At 43.4% G+C, this 21,324-nt stretch overlaps 2 protein-coding genes across 2 annotated transcripts in view; one reads left to right on the plus strand and one right to left on the minus strand.

Moving 5' to 3' along the window:
* The window catches only part of KIAA1217, a gene marked incomplete at both ends in the record, with an annotated part of 184,618 nt that extends 177,423 nt beyond the window's left edge, over positions 1–7,195 (plus strand). The window contains 4 exons of the mRNA XM_080639653.1: positions 181–300; positions 3,679–5,370; positions 5,846–5,968; positions 6,701–7,195. Of these exons, the coding sequence (XP_080495779.1) occupies positions 181–300; positions 3,679–5,370; positions 5,846–5,968; positions 6,701–7,195 (2,430 nt within the window). The remainder of the gene's footprint in view (positions 1–180; positions 301–3,678; positions 5,371–5,845; positions 5,969–6,700) is intronic.
* A 7,495-nt stretch (positions 7,196–14,690) lies between these two features.
* The window catches only part of ARHGAP21 (Rho GTPase activating protein 21), a gene marked incomplete at both ends in the record, with an annotated part of 110,581 nt that continues 103,947 nt past the window's right edge, over positions 14,691–21,324 (minus strand). The window contains 5 exons of the mRNA XM_080610278.1: positions 14,691–16,424; positions 17,173–17,204; positions 18,985–19,090; positions 19,407–19,448; positions 19,649–19,774. Of these exons, the coding sequence (XP_080466404.1) occupies positions 14,691–16,424; positions 17,173–17,204; positions 18,985–19,090; positions 19,407–19,448; positions 19,649–19,774 (2,040 nt within the window). The remainder of the gene's footprint in view (positions 16,425–17,172; positions 17,205–18,984; positions 19,091–19,406; positions 19,449–19,648; positions 19,775–21,324) is intronic.

A 21,324-nucleotide genomic window follows, 5' to 3' on the forward strand; every position in this document is an offset into this window, starting at 1 on the left:
AGGGATGCCCTGTTGCTCTTAGTCTGATACTCTAAAATCTCTATTATTTCATGAACTTGTAGATAGTATTATTGAGCTGTGAATGTTAAAAGTAAATGCTCTCTTTGTAGTTGGTCATCTCCAGAGATTCCTGTGTAAAAGCTCTTGGTCTCCTGATAACCTGCAGTATTTATTTCCTAGGCTTTCCAGAAGTGCTCTTTTATGGATGTAAACTCAAACAGTCATGCTGAACAGTCCAGAAATGATACACATGTTAAAGACATAAGGCCTGGGACTTTAATGCATCACAAGGAAAAGAAGGTAACAAGTGGCATTTGTAAACATGCCACCCGCTCTTGGCATAACCTTCTTTCCTTCAAAACTAATCTTATATCTTGTGTCCTGTTCTCTCTAACCCCACCCACCACTGCCCAGTGGTTTTCTTCCTTTTATCTCAGTATGGCTCAGAAATGCCCATATGGAACATTATATCAGTCTGCATTATGTGTCTCATCAGCAATTGTACAATGGTTGCATGAAGTTATATGATGCTGTGAAATCACAATTAAAAGAGGATCCATCAATTTCTGCCAAAGAGATGTTAATGCTCCTTAGAACATCCTTCCAGTGTTGTTCTGACAATGGATGATGAAGCATCTCTCCTAAGGCATGTTCTTGTCTTCAGGAGAATTACTGGTTCCTCTCAGTCTCAAGAGCCACTTTAGAGAATTTCTGCTTTGTTTTGTTTTATTCGTTGGTCCCATAAATGTTTACTAGATATTGAGAAATCACGTTCAGTTTATTGGAAGACAGAGTCAAGGTGAATGAGCTGAATTTGCCCTCACTCTGAAGGTTAATGCCCAATATTCACTCTTCAGTCATGGGACTTAAAATTGAGTTGCCACGTGTCTGGGGCTAGAGCCAAGTTGGGGTGAATTTCGCAGCTGTGCCTGGACTGGAGTTGCCAGTTGAGTTGATTGATTGGTCTTAGTGGGCAGCCAATGTGCAGGATGAAGAAAATGACAGATGTTTCTGCCTTTTCAGACCTCTTTTTTAAAGTTTTAGAATGATGAATCGAATGACTGCTGGGTTTAGGCGGTCGTGCAGGCACAGCATTTTAATTTTTTAGGCGTTTTTGTGTGTGTTTGCAAATCGGAAGTAGCAGCAACACCTTCTCTGATGTAGCATCATGAGTAGCTTCCCAAGAATTTTATAGGAGACATTGCACTTCAATTTCATTTAAGAGAAGGTGAGGTAGGGAGAGAGAAAATGGCTTTGCCAGGTCTCCAAGGCAGAGAAAACCCCAGCTGCCTTAATCACAGTGAGCTGCATCGGCATAGGGCACTACAGCTGTAAAGCACAAGGTGACACCTAGGTGGTGGTGTCTGGTCTATTTTTAGCATCCAAATCCGTATCTCTGCCGGAAGGTACTGCTGCCAGGTCAGGGCATTGCACACAGGGACTTGGCTTGGAGCTGCCCAAGCAGCAGCTTTGGTCTAAAGCTGTAAACACCCAGCTGGGAGAGGGTGCAAGTTCAAGGGTATGAGTAAATTGCTTTGTTGTGGAGTGTTTAACAAACAGCGCTACGGAGGGGAAAAAGTGTGAATGTGAATGTCTGTCCCTATTCGTCCTCATTGTCACTGGTGTCAGAATGAGAAGATCAGATTGTTTCATAAAACCTGGGTCACCACTCAGGACACTGCACATCCTGCAGCAGAAATGTTTCTTTGAAAGGTGCTGCCAAGTAATTGCCATAAACTGCTATTTATGTGAATAACACGGAGTACAGGAAACTAAGGTTAATGAGGGGGTCTGTTTTTGTCGTCTGACATGACAGAGTGTTTGTTGCCTTTAAATATGGAGCCTTATGGTCATGATAAACTCATACAGGAAGTGGATTTTGTTGTGTTTTTATTTTTTTAGTAGAATGGCAGCAGTTGCTAAAATAAGCCGTGTTGTACAATGATCCTACGTGATGGGGCACTGGTGCTTGGACAAAAAACTGGCTAAAAAAGATACAGAGCAATGGGAACTCAGTCACTGAGTGAGCATATCCACAGGCAACAAGTGTCATTAAATGTCCTGGCCTAATTCTGGGAGCTTGGATGTGTAACAGGACTGGGAGTTGTTTGTTTACCACTTTGCAAGTCTGGGCCTGAGGTGATCACAAGCCCTGGTGTTTTGCTCTGATCCCAGCTCTCAGCATGAAGAGCAGACAGCGTCTGCCTGCCCACTGATGCCTCACTGCTTGTGGCTGGTTTGTGTGATGGCTCCTCCTTATTTAGGAATATGAGGGATGTCAGGGTATCTGGAGCAGCTGCACAGCCGTGTTACTACTAGTGTAAGCCTTTGCAGCGATGAAGGGTGACTCTGGTCTATTGCTGACTTTCTCACTCCTGCATTTTGATTGTGTGTAAAATTTTCCTGTGTAAAATCCTCAGACATCATATAAGAAAACACCACACGAGGTGTAGAAACTCTGCTTTGTGAACCTTTGTATGTGTGGGGAGTGCATGCACCAGCCAACCTGTGGATTTCTGTACCGTCACTCATTCATCTCAGCTGGGAGAGCGACTCTCCTGAATGATCTGCATGTCTCAATGCTCATATAGGTATAATCTATGTGCTAGAAGTCAGCCGCTAGTCTCAAGCAATGTCAGCAGTAATACTTTTTGGCTTATGCCTTCTGGCACTCCAGGCTGGATTCATTTCCTTCTTGGTGAGCCATCTTTTGACTGTAGTTTTCCCTCTTGCTTATACTTACATAGGCATGGTGTCTCTTCAGGTCATTCCCTCATCCTGATGATGACTTAACAAGCCAAGGCCCAAAGAAAAGCCTGGTATTATGAAACATCATCTCCAGGGGACATCATTTTTGGGAATATACTACTTTTGAGCTAGTGGATGACTGCTCTGTGTGATGTTTGGAGTTGCTTCTATAAATGAATGTAGCTCGATGTTTCATTCTGCACTTCCACGGGTGCTGGAGGGTGCCGCTGGTAATTTTGAAGGAGTACTTTAAAGCTGCAGCAAGGATTTGCAAACGCGCAGACTGTGATGCTGTTTGTTAACTGTGATGGAGCACTGCTGCTCAGGTGTGAGCAACATTAGAAGCAGCAAAGTGTTGAACTTGACAATCAGCTTGTGCCAGTACACAACTTCCTTTCAAGGCCAGCCAGACTCTTGCATTTGGCTCTCTGCTGAGCTATAGCCAGCTGCAGGGCCCTGCTGTCAGCCCTTTCACATCAGCCTCCCTTTGATGTGTCCCAGCAGAACTCAATCAGATGCTGTGAATCTTTCCAACTTCAGTCTTACACAAAGTAGGGATATGGGATTTTTAGCTGGAAAGTGAACAGGTCAAGGTAGCTCTGTGCTCGAAATAAGGTAATGAGTGTGCTTTTGCATATTCTGGAGGCCTTGTTTAAAACAGAAGCCCTAGGTAACAACCCGTGCTGGCCACATGCATAGCACAGAGCAGTAACTTCACAAGCTGTTGTGCCAGAATCTGGAATTTTGCCCCAGAGACAGGCAGGAATCGGATGACGACTTCAGCCCTGCCTCTGCAGCAGTACACATTGTGGTGAGTTCATGAGGTCTGCGCTTCCCCTGAGAATACGGTGATTAATTTTTGGGGAAAAGAAAAAAGTCCTGTAAAGGTGACAGCCCTGAATAACCGAGTAATCCGACTTTCCCCCTTAGGTGTATGGGGCTACAACAGGATCTCCCACAGATAGTGACCATCCTAAAGAGAAGAGGGAAGGGAAAACTGAAGAAGAATTGGGTTCTGATTCATCCAGCACAGATGACAGTAAAATTGGCTTTTCAATGAATGACAGTCCTACATTTAGCAAGGGTTTGTTGGTAGACAGTAGAGACTATTCTAAGAAAAGCCTTCAGAACATGAACACAAGCCTGTCTGGCATCAGTTTGCCAGAGGATGACAAACGAAGAGGGGCTCAAGATATTTTAGGCTCCCATTTCCCAGCTGTTGGAACTGGAAAACAAAAGCCAAACTACAGACTCTCACAAGATGCTCACCAGGACCTCCTGCAGGGTGAAGCCTTGCAGAGCACGGGCAAGTATATCCCTATCAGCAGCGTTGCCCCTCTCATGAGGCACACGCAGGAGGCTCCAGGGCCTCAACCTTCCTCGCAGGAGCAAGAAGCTTCTGCAGTCAACTACAATCAGGTTGTGCTAAGACCCAAAGTGTGCAGGAGTAACAGTGTGAGCAGCACTGAAGAAGCAGACTCTCCTCCAGCCAGCTCTCCAAGTGAAGACAACCCACCCACAGAAAACATCGCCTTCATGATTACCAAAACAGCCGTCCAGGTCCTGTCGAGCGGGGAAGTTCACGACATAGTCAGCCGGAAAGGGGGAGATGTGCAGACAGTGAACATTGATGCGAAGAAGGACGCGGTGTCAGAGAAGGGTACCCCGGAAAGCACAGACAGTGAAGAGCCAGTGGTGTGTCTGGACAAAAAGCCCGTCATCATCATTTTTGATGAACCGATGGATATTAGGTCAGCGTACAAGAGGCTTTCTACAATCTTTGAGGAGTGCGATGAGGAACTGGAGAAAATGATGACAGATGAAAAGATAGAAGAGGAAGAGGAGGAGGACGAAAATGAAGCACATGAAATCTCTGAGAGCCAGAAGGAAGAACCACCAGTAGTTAATGACAGAAAAGCCATCGCAGAGTACTCAGCAGCTCCTGCTCTCAATGAGCAGTACGTGTTTAACCTTCCGTCTTCCTCCAACTCCACGGAAACCAAACCTCCTGGAGAGGAGGAAAGCACAAAGACAAATTTCAACAAATACCGTCAGATCTATGGGCTAAGCACAGAAGCCGGCTCAGACTCTGCTGACCAGTTTGGAAGCAGGCAGGATTCCAAGAAAAAGTTTAAGTTCAAATTCCCTAAAAAGCAGCTTGCTGCTCTAACGCAGGCGATACGGACAGGAACCAAGACTGGCAAGAAGACCTTGCAGGTTGTGGTCTATGAAGAGGAGGAGGAAGATGGGACCCTGAAGCAGCACAAGGAAGCAAAGAGATTTGAAATCACCAGGTCTCAGAGCGAGGACGGTGACAAAAGTCCTTCCGGGAAGCATGAGGGATCCCCGGGAGCTGCGGTGTCCCTGTCCAGGACCGATGAAATTCGCCAGAGCACATACCGAACACTAGACAGCCTTGAGCAGACCATAAAGCAGCTGGAAAACACCATCAGTGAAATGAGTCCAAAATCTATCCCTGAAAGCACATTCAGCTCAGAGGGAAGCACTGTCCCCTTCTCTGCCCAGATAGTACCAGAGACCCCACCCCGAGAGCTTGTAGTGCTGGATGAGAGCCTTGCTGGCGTAGAGCCCCCTCCGTCAATCCCAGCCACTGCACGTAAGGTACCTTAGTCCGAGAAATCAAACCTCCAGCTGCTTTCTAAAATCTGCAATAATCACCATTAAACACGAGGGTCTTGTGATTTGTTTGCTTCCTTTCAGGTGGCTTGTTTGGGCTCCCCACGAGGTGTCTAACAGCTAATAGACCATTGGTTTGGTTGTTTGGTTTTATTTTGTTGGTTTTAATCTTTGCTGCTGATTGGTGATGGGCAAATGCCGGGGAGCTGGGCCAAATAATCCGCTGTGTGAAATGACAAGCGTCACTGACACGAAATCCAGGCTGATCAGTAGCTGAGCAGTTTTCTCCATTTGATTCTGGGAATTAACACCTGCGGTGTGAAGCTCCTGAACTTTCCCTGCATGTAGTACTGTGGCTTTGTTTTTGGCGCATGGTGTGCAGTCTCCTCCTCAAGCACATAGGTTCTGATCACTCCTTCTCCTTTGTCTTCCCTCTCTGCCCCTCCACTCACTTCCACAGGGCTCCAGCGCTGCCTCCCAGACAAGCCGGATGCCGGTCCCTATGGCTTCAAAAAGTAGGCAAGGAAGCATGGAGAAAGCAGGCAAACAGCACAAGCTGCAGGACCCACGCCAATACAGACAGGTAGTTTTACCCTAAACCCGTGTTTGGGTGGACATTTGGTGGTGTTTGTTTATTTAAAACCTCCAGTAACTGACTGAGATTATACCAAATATCGGATGCCTGACTTTCGAGTGAGGTCTAACTGGACGTCCTGGATCCTGGGGGCATGACAGTATCTACTGATCTTTTCACCATGCTTGTGCATGCATGTCTGCAATAAAACACCTGCTGCTCTTTTGTTTTTCTCTTTTTTGGTTTGTTTCTGTTTTGGTTTGTTTTTAAACTCTGGTATTCATCTGTAATTTTAAGATGTCAACTACCTGTTTACTATCCCTTTGGTCAATGCGGCGGTTCCTTAGGAGAGCTGGGAATGCTTCTGTTCAGAGAGTCTTTACAGGAGGCCTTGGACACTAACCCGTTGGTGTAATAGGTGGCAGTAGATGCACATTAACCCTCCGGCCGGACATGTCTCTTCACACGTTAATAACTCAGAAGCATGGCCCGATGTAGTGACCGGTCTATAACCCACAGATTGCACCTTCTCACAAACGCTTTGTTGTCTCTTTATCTCTTTCTATGCACTCCTTGTTGGGCACTTTGGGTTTTCTACCAGGTCCGGTCCATGGCACCAAGACTTAGCTCAGGCCTTGAACTGTTAATTCTTACTCTCTGTAGGGCTATTTTCCCAGGTCCTGTTGGTTTATCATGTTACTGGCTTTCTGACAAACTGTCTCCTGCCGTCTTTATTTGCAGGCTAATGGAAGTGCTAAGAAAGCTGGTGGGGACTATAAGGCTACTTCCCCTACCCTACCTGCTTCTAAGATCCCAGCCTTTTCTCCCACTTCTGGGAAAAGCAGCTCAGCACCTGCTTCTAGCGGTGACAGCTCTAATCCTCTTAACCCACCCACTAAAACCTCCATTCCTTCCTCTAACCTTCTCGGTCCTCAGACAGGTCGCATAACCTACTCTACCTCCCTTATCCCCTCCGTCTCTAACGGCTCCTCCAAGTTCCAGAGCCCCACTTACCCAGGGAAAGGTCACCATCCCTCGTTCTCACTACAGACTCAGAACGGTCGGGCTCCCCCTCCTTCCTCCTCTACCTCCCCCCCCTCCTCTACCTCTCTCACTTCCCTCAACCAAGGTATGAAGAGCATCAGGACAATCCACACACCTAGCTTCACCAGCTACAAGGCACAGAACGGAAATGCCGGCAAGTCCACCCCATCCACGGCCAAGGAGCCATCCTAAAGGCTGAGCACAGCCCGCCTGCGAGCTCACCAGGGCTTTTTGTTCAGTTTCAAAGAACCCGCAGCCAATATTATTAACCAGGGAATGTAACCGTTTTGTTGTATTGCTGGAGGCTTAATACTAATCACGTGCTAAACACTGAGTTACTACACTAGGTTAGAGTGGAGCTTTTTGGAAAACTCTGTTACCGCTGTAATGATAAAAGAGCGTTTCCTTCCTATAGGCAGCACCTCTTACAGTACCGTGTGAAGGTGTGTGAGTGAGCTTGAAGTGCGTGTGCACGGCGGTGTACCGAGCATGGGGAAATGTATGGGTAAAAAATATAGTAAGTTGTTTTGTATAAAGCTATTTTTCATTATGGGGACTAGAAGTGAACAGAGATATACTAAAGTGTGATTATACACAACTGTAAAACTGAAACTAAACTATTTTTCTTTTATTTTGGTGTTATTTAGCTTTGTTACAGATTTCTATTTTTGTCAACAAATGTCATGGTTCCTTTCGAGATCTTTTTGCCAAAACATTTTGATACTATTGTAATGTACATTTGAAAGGAGTATGCTGGACAGTAAACCTCTACACAAGACACAGAACCGGACTGGTCTGAGTGTGTATGAGGCAACTCAACCTATTGCACTGCCATTCAGATTATATTTAAGAATTTGCCAGCCAAGAAAAAAATAATAATAATAATAATAAATTGTTTCACACATAGAGGTAGTTGCTGATTACTCTTTTCTGTTTCCTTAGCTAAATCCACCCTTTTCCTTCCGGTTTCTTTTCCTGAGACCTGGTAGCCCATTAATGTATTGCATTGTGGATTTTACAATGTACACTTCAGTACTGTTCTGTATACTGGCAAACTTTTGTACATATCTATAAATATCTATAAATAAATAAATACTGTATGTGGCTGGGCACATAGAGTAGTTTTACCACACCAAAGTTAATTTTTATGCATGCTTAAAAATATATATGGGGAAGGGTTGAAAAAGATGGATATCAATCAAATAGGAAAAAAAACAAAGCGAGAAGCTTGCATAGCTCCTGGTTTTGTAAATAAATTTATTTGTATAACACCATAATGTAATATACAGAACTATGATGAGCAAAGATCTTTACAAAAATAAAGGGCTGCATGCTTATATATTTGTATTTTGTCACTAGTAACTTTTATAATGGTCTCAATTAGCTGTTGAGCTGTTTGTTTGCCTGAGAGCACTAAACCAGCAAGAGAGGAAATGACTTTATTTTCCCTAGATTAAAGCCATCCATAAGTATTAATTTTAAAATGCGGTCTTTCAGATTTACTTGGACAAAAGCCAATTGCTGGAACTCCAGGTTAGAAAACTAGTAAAAAAAACCCCAGAAGCACCCAAATCTTTGGCTGTCCGGCTGAGCCATCACCTCGTCCACCTCCAACTATTTGCTTTATTCCTCCTTGTGAAACGGGAAGTGTCTTAAAAGTATCATTTCAAGGCTGATCCCCTCAGATGGAGCACCCCAGGAGTAATTAAAGGACATAAACATTAACTCACCCCTCATAAGCACAATACACAGCCTCATTCCAGCAGGGCCCTGCCGAGTGCCAGCCCCACTGCTGCCATGCCAGCAATGGCCACAGATACATGCAGAGCCAGTGCCAGGCTTTGAGCCAAGCCTGGGACAAGCTGGGTGGCTCCAAAGCTGGAGCAAAGCATAAGGCACAGTGCAGAGTGCTCACACTGGACCACTGGGTGACAACAGCTCCCTATCCAGCTGAAGGGAACTTCTCAGACCCTTCTAGGTGCAGGAAAGCGGTGGCTCTGAAGCCTGGTGTGTGAGCAGCCGAGTTACGTAGGAAGAACCTCCCAAAGCTTCTGCCACATTGCACACACCACGCTTTCCAGGTGTGTATTCTACTTTTTCAAGTGTCGAGTACATCACTCCCTTGCTCTGAAGGGAACCGGCCCAGTCCAGTGCCGTATCTTGTTACCAGGTAGGGCTATTGCATGTCCTGATACAACAGAGAGAAAATCCAAAGAGCACCAGGAGGCATCTCCTTCACAGTACACAGCCAGATACACAGTTCAACCTGTATCTTGGCCATGCAAAGTTTTGTTCTTAAACTGTCAGTCTGGCATTGCCCAGGGATCCAACACTTACTGAAAAACAGGAACTTGCTACTACCTGATCTCTGCAGCTCCGCAAAAGCTGCCCCCAGCAGCCATTGTGCACTTGGGCAGGGTCACTGACAGCAGCCCTTGGCCATGGGCTTGCTGTGCCCTGCGGCACACACCTATGGGAGCTGCTCTGGCACCGCTTCTGCTGCCGCTTCTCTCAGCCTCCACAGCACATCCTCCCTATCTGCTGGAACTCGGAGGCAGACGGGAGTTGTGTAAATAACCTGCCCTGCCACTGAGCGTGCGGCAGGCAGCAAGGCAGCGCTGTATCCAGCAGGTAATTGCTGCTTGTGGTGGTGGATGCAGAGATCTCCATCAGGGAATGAGCACAACACAACACCCACTCCTGGCCTCAGCTACACTGCATCCTGCACGTCTTACAGCAGCCACCACGTGTTGTCACGTCTGTCTGTGTCTCACCAGCCAGGAATCCAACCACAGCTCAGACAGTGCTTAACCCATTGCAGAGGCACCGGTGCAGGGACCACTGGCACCCAGGCCGTATCCATTCCCTCTCCATCCTGCTTGTACGGCAATGAAGTGCTGGGCTGTCCCTCCCACAGGCAGTGGAGGGCTGCGCACAGGCTGTAGCTCAGCACCAGGATGCTTCTGAACGCTGGGCAGAGTATTTAGGAAAATCATCAAGTCTGTAAGTAAATTCCTTGAGCATAGAAAGGAACAGTGCAGGACAGTGATTAAAGAGACAAGTTCCTCACTGTAAACCGGTTATGCAGAGGCAGTTTTGGGGGAGGTGACTGCAACCTGAGTTAGGGACAAAGCCACTGGGCAATTGCAGCTACCACTGCAACAGTGGGCTCAGAACCAGCAAAGCAGTTCATAGCAGGCAAGAGGCCAACTGTGTTCCCCACAGCCAGCTGTCTTCAAAAAGGGGACATGCTTAAAGCCATCTTTGCTGTCACCAGGGCACTCCAGCACAGGCAACTTAAGATCAAGCTTTATCAGCTCTTGGGCAACTTAAAGATGATTTCACTGAGGGTGGGACTTCACTGCTCTGAAAAATCAGTAGTGAAGCAGCTCACTGCTCCCTTTCGAGGTGGGAGGAGTTGGAAGGTGAGCGGGACCATCCTGCTGCCTGTTGTAGTCAAAACCAGCCCACAACTTTATAGCAGAGCAAGCGCCATCACTGGGCACGAGCTGGCTGGGATGGGGAAAGACTGACTGGCACTGCAGCAAAACACAGCCCCAAGCCCCTGTGGGCAGGCTACAGCGATGGGAAGGCAGAGCAGAAGAGGATGCATAGAGCAGAGAAGAGGAAGGATGGGAAGGATGTGCAAGACGTTTCTGCCTATAAATGTACAGGACCAAAATCCAACTGATCCCCACTAAGAGGCAGCTCTTCCTGCATGCTCAAACACTCACAGGCTTGCTGTAACAGATGATGAAGTCAGGCCCTCACGGTCTCATGACTGTGAGGCACAGGTACACACACCACTTTAGTGGTGTCAGGTCTGTTCCAAGTCGTTCCCCCTCCCAGACACACAACAGCTTACACCCTTCTTTCCTCAGGCTGGCACAATCAATTGCTCGATTACCACCTACATGAGGATGGAGCAATGAGGAGGCCACATTTCAAACTCTTTTTGTGCTGCCTGAACAAAGTGGAGAGAGGTTCTCCCAGATGCTGTGGACAGGATGAAACCCTTCTGTGCAGTTCAGAAAAGGATCTTCCTTCAGCTCTGCAGCAGAGCAAAAGAAATTAAGAAACTGTGTGGACTGTGGCTGTGTGTTAATTCCACATTATCAGTGCTCTGAGCCATACTAGTGGGGACCATAACAACCCCTTTAGAGTCTTAAAAAGCAGTTGTACAGCACCTTCTGGCTACCAGATTACAGAACAGGGATTTCAGATTACACCACCAATTCCCACAGAACAGGAACTGCCATTTAGAACCATTTTAAAAATCCAAATACTATTGCTCCCACCAGAGTTCATCCTTTCATTATTCCCCCATCAGCTCTCAGCTTAGACCTGTTTCTACAAGCTTGCAGCTACACAGCTCCAAACAGTCCTCTGACCAGAAGTACTTTCCAAACCAGTTTGAATCCTGGTGACGAGAATAAAACCAAAAACCCATGGCCAGAAATGGAAATCTTAAGAAATTCTGCTTGGATATTAAAAAAAGCTCCTTTTTACTGTAAGTTTGATCAAACCAGTGGCAGAGGTGGCCCAGGGAGGTGGTGAACCCTACACCATCGGAGACACTCAAAACCCACCAGCCCCAGCCCTTAGCAACCTGCTTTGGCTGCATCAGCCTGGGTCAGGGCAGGACCAGGAGATCCCGAGGTTGCTGCTCACCTCAACTGCTCTGTGACCCTATGGAGCTGCTCATCCCACTGGATCCAGCTTCCAGAGAAAATCCTGGTACTGACAGTATTCATGTCAGGGCAGGCTAATGTGCACACACATTTCCTTTCCCGTGTCCATCAGACTGTCACCCTTCTCTTTCAGAAGAGGGGAAGAACAAATAAAACCCAAGCCCACACTCCCCCACCCCATTACGTCCAGCAAAAAAATCCCAAACAAAACCCCCCACAATCAAAACCAAACCAAACCCACACAGAGTAAAAAGCCCCACAGGTAAAGGGTCTGAAATAGCTTCTAAGATCAGAGCATAGCAACAGCCCCTGAAAATGTCTGCCACCTCAACTGCCAGACTTCAACGTGGCTCCAAATCTTGGCAGTCTCCAGAGAGCAGAACGTGCATCACTGTTTTCCCAGCCTCAGATGCGTTGCCACATGCCACTTTCTTCAGGTGGAGCCTGGTCATCTCCTCTCTGATGTTCCTGACAAATTGCTCTCTGCGTCTTCAAGTTCTTCCCCAGAGCTTCTTTCCCCCCCAACTCTGGCTGCCCCACTATCTCCCCCAAGACCTGACATACATGGCAAAGGCAAGGCAGCAATGGTTGCAACTGCCATGATCCCTTTTCTTACACTCCCTCAGATGTCCCTGACTTCTCTCACAGTTCCTGCAACTGCTCTGCAGCTTCAATCGTGCCAGTGCAGCAGCAGACAAAACCATGGAGGCTGCTGAGGCCTGAAATTTGTCCCTGTAGCACTGTCAGCCGATACAATTCCTGTTTTGTGGGTGTTTCCTAGTTTTTCCAAAGACCTTGTGCCCTATTCCAGTCAATGAATTAAAAGTTTATGTTCTCAAGCCTAAGAGCTGGCCACCATGCACCTAGATTCAGGAGTTAAAATAATTTGTCATCTATAAACAGAACAGAGTGAAAATTAACTTGATCATCAAATTGGCTGTCAGATCAGAACACAGACCCCCAGGACCCTGTACATACCTCTGTTCACTGTACTGCTTCCCTGAGAAAACCCCTGTGACTTGCTGTGGATGCCCAGCACACACAAGCAAGCTTCTGAGACTACTGATGGCAAAAAAATAACGTCTCTAGTAAATACGATGTGCTGATGAACAGCAGTAATGAGGCACTGCAATGCCACAGTTTGAAATCCCTTGTGCAAATACACTTCACTATTAGGACTGCAGCAAAAATCATCATCAATTAGTCTGTGTTTCATAAATCATACCTATCCTTCCTCGCACTGCATACAGAAACATTGCTAACGCACCAGCTTCCTCTTCGCTTGGGGAGGCGGGGAAGAAGACATTTTAGTTTGCAAAAAGACCACAACAACATGACTCATCTTTATGTGAACTGGTACTAGATGCACACAATTACATGGTGAGAACTTCCACAGATCTCAGTTGTTGTATCCGACACTTTTCTTCACAGCCCATTTTTATAATGGTTTCTCACAAGGATCAAAACTACAGCAGATGAAAGCATGTGACTGTTACAGTCACTCTGGAAAGAAACAAAGTCTGCTTAAAATGGTGTCATCCTACACATCCTGGTTACTCTAATTCCTTCTCTTTGCAGTTAACAAACACGTGCATGATTTTTTTCTATGCTCATGATGTTCATTGCTTACTTATTATTGATATGGGTTTAATCCTCTACCAAGTGACAGTGCAAGGCATGGGAATACCCGAAGTGATGAACAGCTACTTTGTTTTCAAATAGGTGTGCCAGAAAATACAAGGAAAAAATATAACTGCTAGAGAGTTCACACAGAGAAGGGTTTTAGGCCAGAAACTCATCTTCATAGCTGAAACTATAAAAAGTCCAAGACCCATCCTACAGTGTTCTTTTGACTGGCAGATACTGGTACTCCCTTGTTATGATCTGGTGACAATCGCAGACATGTTTATGGATAAATCCCACATATTAAATATAAACCAACTTGCTACATACCTGAGAATCAGATTATATATCAAGATGAAAATACTTATCCAAATGAGTGTGTTTCACATGCCAACCTCCACGACTCTGTTCCACAAACAAAAGGCTTTAAAGAGAAGCACCCTTCACCCAGGAGCAACAGCCGGTTTTGTGATCCCACGAGCAGCTGCCGACTGCAACTTGTAAGTGTTTGTTAGAATGAATTCACATCATGCGAAGAGTCACCAAAACAATTTTATTTCCAGTGTTTAAGTGGGTATGCACACAGGCATGATACAGGTTTGGATTCATTAGGTCTTCATGCAGAATTATATTCTCAATAAAAGAAACCAGTTCCATCCAGTATCCACTATCTACACGCCTATGTTACAACATTTATATCAAATCTGGTATCTGAAGAAAAGATACACATGTAAATATGTACATTTAAGTTACTTATTTTACAGAAAGATTAAAAATTCAAGTCACATAAAACTCAAAATCTGTATTAAAATTGGAAATATAAAACTCCAATATTTACTGGAATGCCTAAGGAATGGAAGCTCTGTAGCCACCTGTGTTAACATTTGTAAAATGTCATGAAACTCGTTAACAGTAAAATGCATTCATTTGTTTGCAATAAGTTTCTCTAATTAAACAATATGGCACCCTAACAAACCAAATGAATTTATGATGAGGCACTTGTTAGTGACTAAACCAAAAGAACAATTTTTCTGCATACTAATGCCAGGCCAACTCTCAGTCAGAAAACCATGTATACACTACACAGCATGTTGCATCAGATGCTTTGTTCAACATTTGTATGCAGCCATCAAATATACTTTTTCTTAAAATATATATATATATACTTTAACTTTAGTGTTCTTCTGGCTGTGGTAATGCACTGTGAAGACGTTCCACAGAGCATATGGATGAAACCAGCCCAAATGAAGGCTGCATAACAACAACAGTACAGGAAAATATATATATATATATATGTACACACACACACACACAGTTACTGGGAAGTGTAACAGTAAGTTAACGAATTGCTGTAGTGGACATATCTCCCCATTTCAAAGATACTGGTAGAATCGAGATCTTACCACTTGGGCCCCGGACAGTTTATGAGGATGGGCATCAACTGCTGGGCTAAAGTTGTTTTTGTTCACGTTCTGATAATTTTCACCATTTACCTGGTCTGGTGGTGGAAATGGTCCCGAAGGTGGTGTTCTGTTAATTAAAGTCAAGCTGCTGGAAGAACTGCCTTCATCTGCCTGCATCTCTGCAGATAAAGGCAGATCTACCTTTGATGCATCTGCTAAGCTAGTGTTCTCAAGTCTGGGCTTTCCCGTTTCACCCGTATTAAGGTCAGTTGTGCTAGTGCGTAAACGTTCTCGTGCAAGCCAGTCTGAGATTGAGAGGTCCTGCGCTGGACATTTGGGCTTCAACCGATTCACAGCTGAAAGCTCAGATTCTCTCTCCCTACTCTGACTTGGCTCTTGAGCTTTCCAAACATTCAGAACACTTATTTCAGCGAAATCCCTCTGTCCCCCAAGCGTATGCCTTCGCCTGATGTTTTTTCTCTTTGTGGTCTCTGCAGAGTTAGCTTTTTGATTCCCAACTCCAAACATGTCATCTGCAGATGACTTGAGTCGCAGCTTTAACCTATCTGTAATTTTAAGTCTCCAGGTAGGTTCTTGTTTGTCAGCTTCACTTCTGGCTGACGTAGCTAAACTGCTTGTTGATCTTCCTTTTTTCATTATGTCAAACATTTTGGTCACAGTAGGCAAGTCCTTCTCACTCTTCGCATCTCCTGAACACTCACTGTCCGTTTTGTGCCGTGCAGACTTTCTCCTAGACAGGGTATCACATTCAATAAGTTTGTGTGAGCTAAAAAGTCTGCGACTCTCTAACTTTGGTGTTGAACTTCCCTCAGTACAACTTACTTCGCTTTCCTCAGAGTTCCTCCGACTGGTCTTTACCGCTTCTGCAACTTTCCCCTTGGACAGCCTTTCAGCAGCAGCACTGGTGGCAAAGACAGGGAAGTCACTTTCACTGTCCGTCTCCATAGGGCGCCCTTCGCTGATCAATTCACTTCTTTCATCATCAGCATCTTCTCCCTTGCTTTCTGTCACTGACTGTACCTCAGGGCTCAGCATACTGGCATCCAAACCAGTTAGACACATAGTAGATGAAGTAGTTGAATAATCTGAGGTGATGGAACTGACATCAGCTGCTAAAAACTCCTTGTGTTTAACTTCAGGGCTGGCTACTTTTTTGCATGAGTATTTGTGCTGGGAAGCCTGGGAGGAAGTGCTTAGCATAGTGCCAGAGTCAGACACTGTCTCCTCAACCTGGGAAGAAGATTGTGAAATAGGCATTTTTAGGTTATTCTTCTGCGTGGTTTGCAGACAGCTGAGATTTGGTGATTTTGTACATTTTTCATGGTAAGGCAGTGAAGGTTCCTCCGACAGGATACTTTCTTTCTTTAATGACTTCTTTTCGTCCTTTACAACATTCACATCTTTTTTACTGCTGTTCTCTTTCTCCTTCAGGGCAAACATCCTCTGTTTTCTCCCTGTGTCTCGCTCTCTTTCATATTCCCCTTTAACTATGTCCTCTTTTGTCGTGTCACCACGAGATTGTTCTGCAAGCTCCTTCTTGAAAAACACATTATCCAACTCATCCTCTGAACTGCTCGGTTGCGGTTTCTCTTTTGTTTTTTTCCGCTTGCGACTAGCTGCTGCAAAAATGGAGGACACAAGCAGTTCCTTGCTATACTGATCCTTTCCAGAACCCCAAGAACCCTATTAAAGAAAAAGGAAAGTGAGAGTGCATGATCAGAAATCACAAAGAAACATTTGTTAGCCTGAGCTTAGTAAAAACACATCCTGAGTTTCATAGCAGATAGTCTTGTTCAGGAAATATTTCCATGCTCTTTCAGTAGTCTACATGACACTGCCCAAGAAGTAAATTTGCTTCCTGAGAATTCCATTTTTTACCTGAATCCCTTCAACTTAATGAAGTCTGGTTTGTATATACAGAGCTACGCAGTTTCTGACAGACTAATAAAGCAGGAAGACAATCTTTGCATGACTTGTTTGCAACAGAAGCTGCTTCTTATAAGAGGAAGAGCTACTACTTTCTGAGGAAGGAAAGGCTAAATTCTACATATACTTTTCTCAGCGGAATAGTGAAAACCAAATACTGTCTGGGAGTAAGTAGTATGCTAACAATGACAGGGAACATACTATATATATTTATCTCAACTAAATGAGATGCAGAAAGGAGGTAAGAGCTCCCAATAGCAACAGTATGGAACAAAGCTGTTTATGTGTGCAGCTGACTGCTCTGGCAGATGCAGCTAACTGCAAACAAGTGATACTTTTCCAATGTGACACTTCAAAATTATTTGATAAGAAAACAGTATTACCACTTATTAAAAAAATACCCCACGTAAGCTCTGTATTGCACACCTAAGTGATATAGTAAAGCAAGCAAGTATCTGACAGATTTCAGAAGCTTGTAACTACATCATTTCACAAAATTATTTACCTTAGATTTTGCTGAGTCACTAGTAGCTGAATCTGTGGAAAAATTGAAAAAGACAATTCTGCTCAGTTCTGTGCAATTTTTTTGCTGTTGCTACAGACAATGCTGGACTTATGGAAAAAGACAAGCACAGAACAAAATGTGAAGCAAATAAAACCAGAACAGAGTGAATAGTCAGAGCTCACAAAGATGCAAGCTGCACCACAGAAAGCCACCGCCATGAAAGGATGCTGTGAATTGTAGGCAGAACCAGCTCAATGATAGGAATGGCAAAGGAGCCCTGTTCTTCTAAATAAAAAAACCAGAAATACTAATGTTTATTCAATGTTTTAAGTGCATAGCCTCTGCAAAACCGCAGCTGAGAGACCTTTTCAAGATCATAGTGTGTACTCTCCTGAGATTCAGGATACACAAAGCAAAATTGAATGTACTGTTGGCTGCCCTAGGTACAAATCATGATTGGTGTAGTCATACTCTTTTTGTGAGTTTTTAAAGGAATTAGGTCATATTTTGTGTGTAAGACCCAAATTACACATCTCTCTCCACCTCTGACTACGAATAGGCAAAATTGCATTTTTAAGTTGGCTAGATTTCAGCAGCTACCAGTTTTGTACTTTTCTGTAACAAGCGCTAATATGAAATGAAAAATGGACACCATAGTTTCACTGTCTCGCAAAACCCAAGATTATACAATTACAAAGGGGGTAGGAAGGGGCTAGCGCAATGACTAAAAAATATAAACTTGGATGTGTTCCACCTTTAGGGACTTTTTCACTAGGAAGAAAGAGCTGAGCCCCCTGCCACACCCCTTTTTGACACATGGCTAATGCTTTATGACTAGAAAGACTGGTAGACCATACCATGCTATTTCTCCTCAGGGTCTGCTTCAGAGATAACAAGAACAGCAGAAAAACTTTTAAAAAGTAGCATTGATCTGTTTAAAATACTCTTGAAAGAAAATTTACAGCACAGATCAACCTTTTTTTTTTTAATTTCCATTTACAAGAAACGGGGGTTTCTGCAGACAAGGCAGCTACAGTGTGGGCAACAGTCCTCCTTCTTCCTACAGTTCCAGCTGTCCATCAGTGACATCACAGAGTCCACTAATGACATCACCGTGTGATAGACTCCTCCCACTTCGCCTGTTACAACATCAGTATAAAGTGACTGTTTCAGTAAGTGCTGGACAACCCTTTGAAAACTGAAACAAAAGCTAGAGACGAAGGGGTAACATTTGTGGGATTCAACATGCTGGGTTAGTGCAACAGTATAGTGAAGGGAAGAAGGGAAAAAGTCACCAAAAAAGAGCCTGCAATGCTTGTCCTTAGCCACAAAAGAGGTTGGCATTTATAAACAGAAGGAAATCAGCTTTAGTATAGAGACATACTGCAACATACTTATTAAAGTGTCCATCACTTGACAAGAAAACATAACTCAATTTTTTTTGCATTCCTAACGTTGGGAAGGAGCAATATTAGAATACCACTGAAGATCAGTCTTTCTGCCATCACAACAAACCACTTTACAGCAGCATATCTGCTTCACCTCACGATGATGACTGCATGGGTTACTGTGAATAAATAAAATAGTATGTGCAAGCCTCATCTTTTAATGATTATATTCTTGTTAGACAAAGTTTTCCGAATTATTTCATGCATGATAAATCACCAATTCAAGTCTTTAAGAAGTGTTAATGATCTTTTGAAAAAAAGAGAAAAACAGTTTATTAGTGAAAGAAAATAGGAAGAGAGAGTTACAGTGAGGTAACAGGGTAGGTTATTCTAGCCTATGGACTAACACTGTCCGGGCAGTTACCTGATACGTCTCCAGGAGATACTCCCGTTCTTCCAATGTTGGTGAGTAAATGATCTATGTTTGGCACTGGCTGAGATTCTACAGTGTTTTCCTCCTGAACTGCTGTCTATAGTTAATAAACAAAGATCTCTTCATCATCGTTTCACAAATAGTTCATCACCATTCAACAGCATTTAGAAAATTGCATTATTCACCTGAGGACACGCTTTCCTCACGTGTTCTTATTTTCCCATTTTGCTTTATGTTTTTAAAACAAATGAATGATTGCATTTAAAAAAAAAAAAATCATCACTGCAAGGACTGCTTCTGAAGAGAAAACCATACAGTGATGTAATAGGAAATATAAAGACATTCTAGAGGCAGCAGAAGCAGATTCTAAACTAAGATCATTAGAGCACAAATATTTATGAGACAATACTTACAAGAGGTTCTTCAGCATCATCTTCTGTGAAAAACCAGTCATGCTACGATTTAAAATAAAAAAGGTGAAAACCCCACAGGAAACAAAAAACCCAAATGTGGAACAATCAGACATGGGCATTACTAAAAATTATAATCCTGGAGTTGGGTGGATAAATACCACATCCAAACTGGCCCAATGAGAGAAAAGCTGGTCGATCTGTGTACGAATTTATTTTGTAAATAATGAAATGCATCCACTTACTTTTTGAATGAGTGTTTCTACAATTTTATATTGGTCTGGCATGTGCGTAACCATGTGTGTCATGTTATCATCAGATGTCCTCACAAGTGTTGGACCAAACACTATTGCCAGGTTTCTTGGCTCCATCTAAGAAATGAAATATTTCCACATCATACATTTATAATGAGAAAATACAGTAATATGGGCAAAGTACAATAATATAACACTATTAACATATCTGAGAGCTATTTTAAGTAAGGATAAAGAAAAGGGTTTTAAAAACACATTACTGACTCAGGTATCATGTTACATTATACTAAATCTCTTCTACACCTAGCTGCAATCCATGCTTCCAACATTTCTGCAATTCAGCAACCTTCCTTAACTCATTGCAATAGCTCCAACAAGCACAGAAAAATCAAGAACTCTGAAATACTCTTCACACTTGCAGCAGGACTTCAGTTTTTCATCCCATAAAGACTATTTGCTTTGTTTAGAAACACTGTGTTTTAAAATTATTACTTTTTCATATAAAAAGGCATTGGTACTTCTCTTTTTTTTTTTTCTCCCTGAAAATGTTTACATGGCACACAAGAAAACTGAGCTGGTAATCAAATGCTGCGTTGTGTTTACTGACAAAGAGCTCATTCAATTCACATCCAGTTTGGAAGAGGCGGTAGCAACCAACATCATACACCCAACTCACCCATTCATGAGACAGACTCAAGAGTTATGCGATCATGTCACAACATTAATCATCCATTTAGTTCACTTTTAATGTTATCTCTGACAAATAATTCCAAGAAAGCATCAACAGAATACTTACCTTCTATTTTTGCTTACTCCTCTGACATAGTTTATTGTTGAGACATAGGACAGACCAATAATATACATGAGGCAAGGTCCTTGTGCTTACCAGAAGGAAGCCGCAAACATGACACAAGCCCCTAATGCTCACTTTGACTTGAATTATGGCCTTTGACAATTCATATAATTACAGTATCACCTCACCTATCTAGCCTTATATACTCTACAATCTTAACATTATTTAAACATTTATACAGCACACCAAAATCATAAAATGACAAATAAAATGTGTGCTTTAGACATTACACTTAAAAATGACATTTACCAACATTTCCTTACAATGGCAGCTATAACTCCACTACAGGTTATAATTTGTTAAATATTTTTTTATTTACACATACAAATTTTTATTTTATATTTACCCAGAAGGTATTATTTGCAGAACTGATGTTGGAGCCTACCACATTCATCTGAACTGAGGCATTTTCTGATCTTTTAAATGATTTAAGATTGGACATAGGTTCCTCTATATTGTATCAATCACATCAATTTTTTTTGTGTACCTTGCACATTGGTAGCCAAGTAACAAGACACCATGTTACCTGCCCTTAGGTAAGCATCCATAAGCACACTCATATTGTGCACAGCTTTGCACTCAGCTACCCCTCCCTAAGAACTAAAAAAAGGGGATACTATTATTTGCATTTACTGCAGGATTATAGCATGCACAGAAGAACTTAACGCAAATTCTTCCCCACCCAATGGAAATGACAAAAAGCTATCTTTAGTAGCTGACTAAGACTCTATAGGGGTGAACTACCACCCTTTATATCATGAATTTTCTGTCATAAAACCAGCCAAACCACCATCTACAGTGTTATCAAATATTT

The sequence above is a fragment of the Psittacula echo genome (assembly GCF_963264785.1).
Source record: "Psittacula echo genome assembly, chromosome: 2".
NCBI lineage: Eukaryota > Metazoa > Chordata > Aves > Psittaciformes > Psittacidae > Psittacula > Psittacula echo.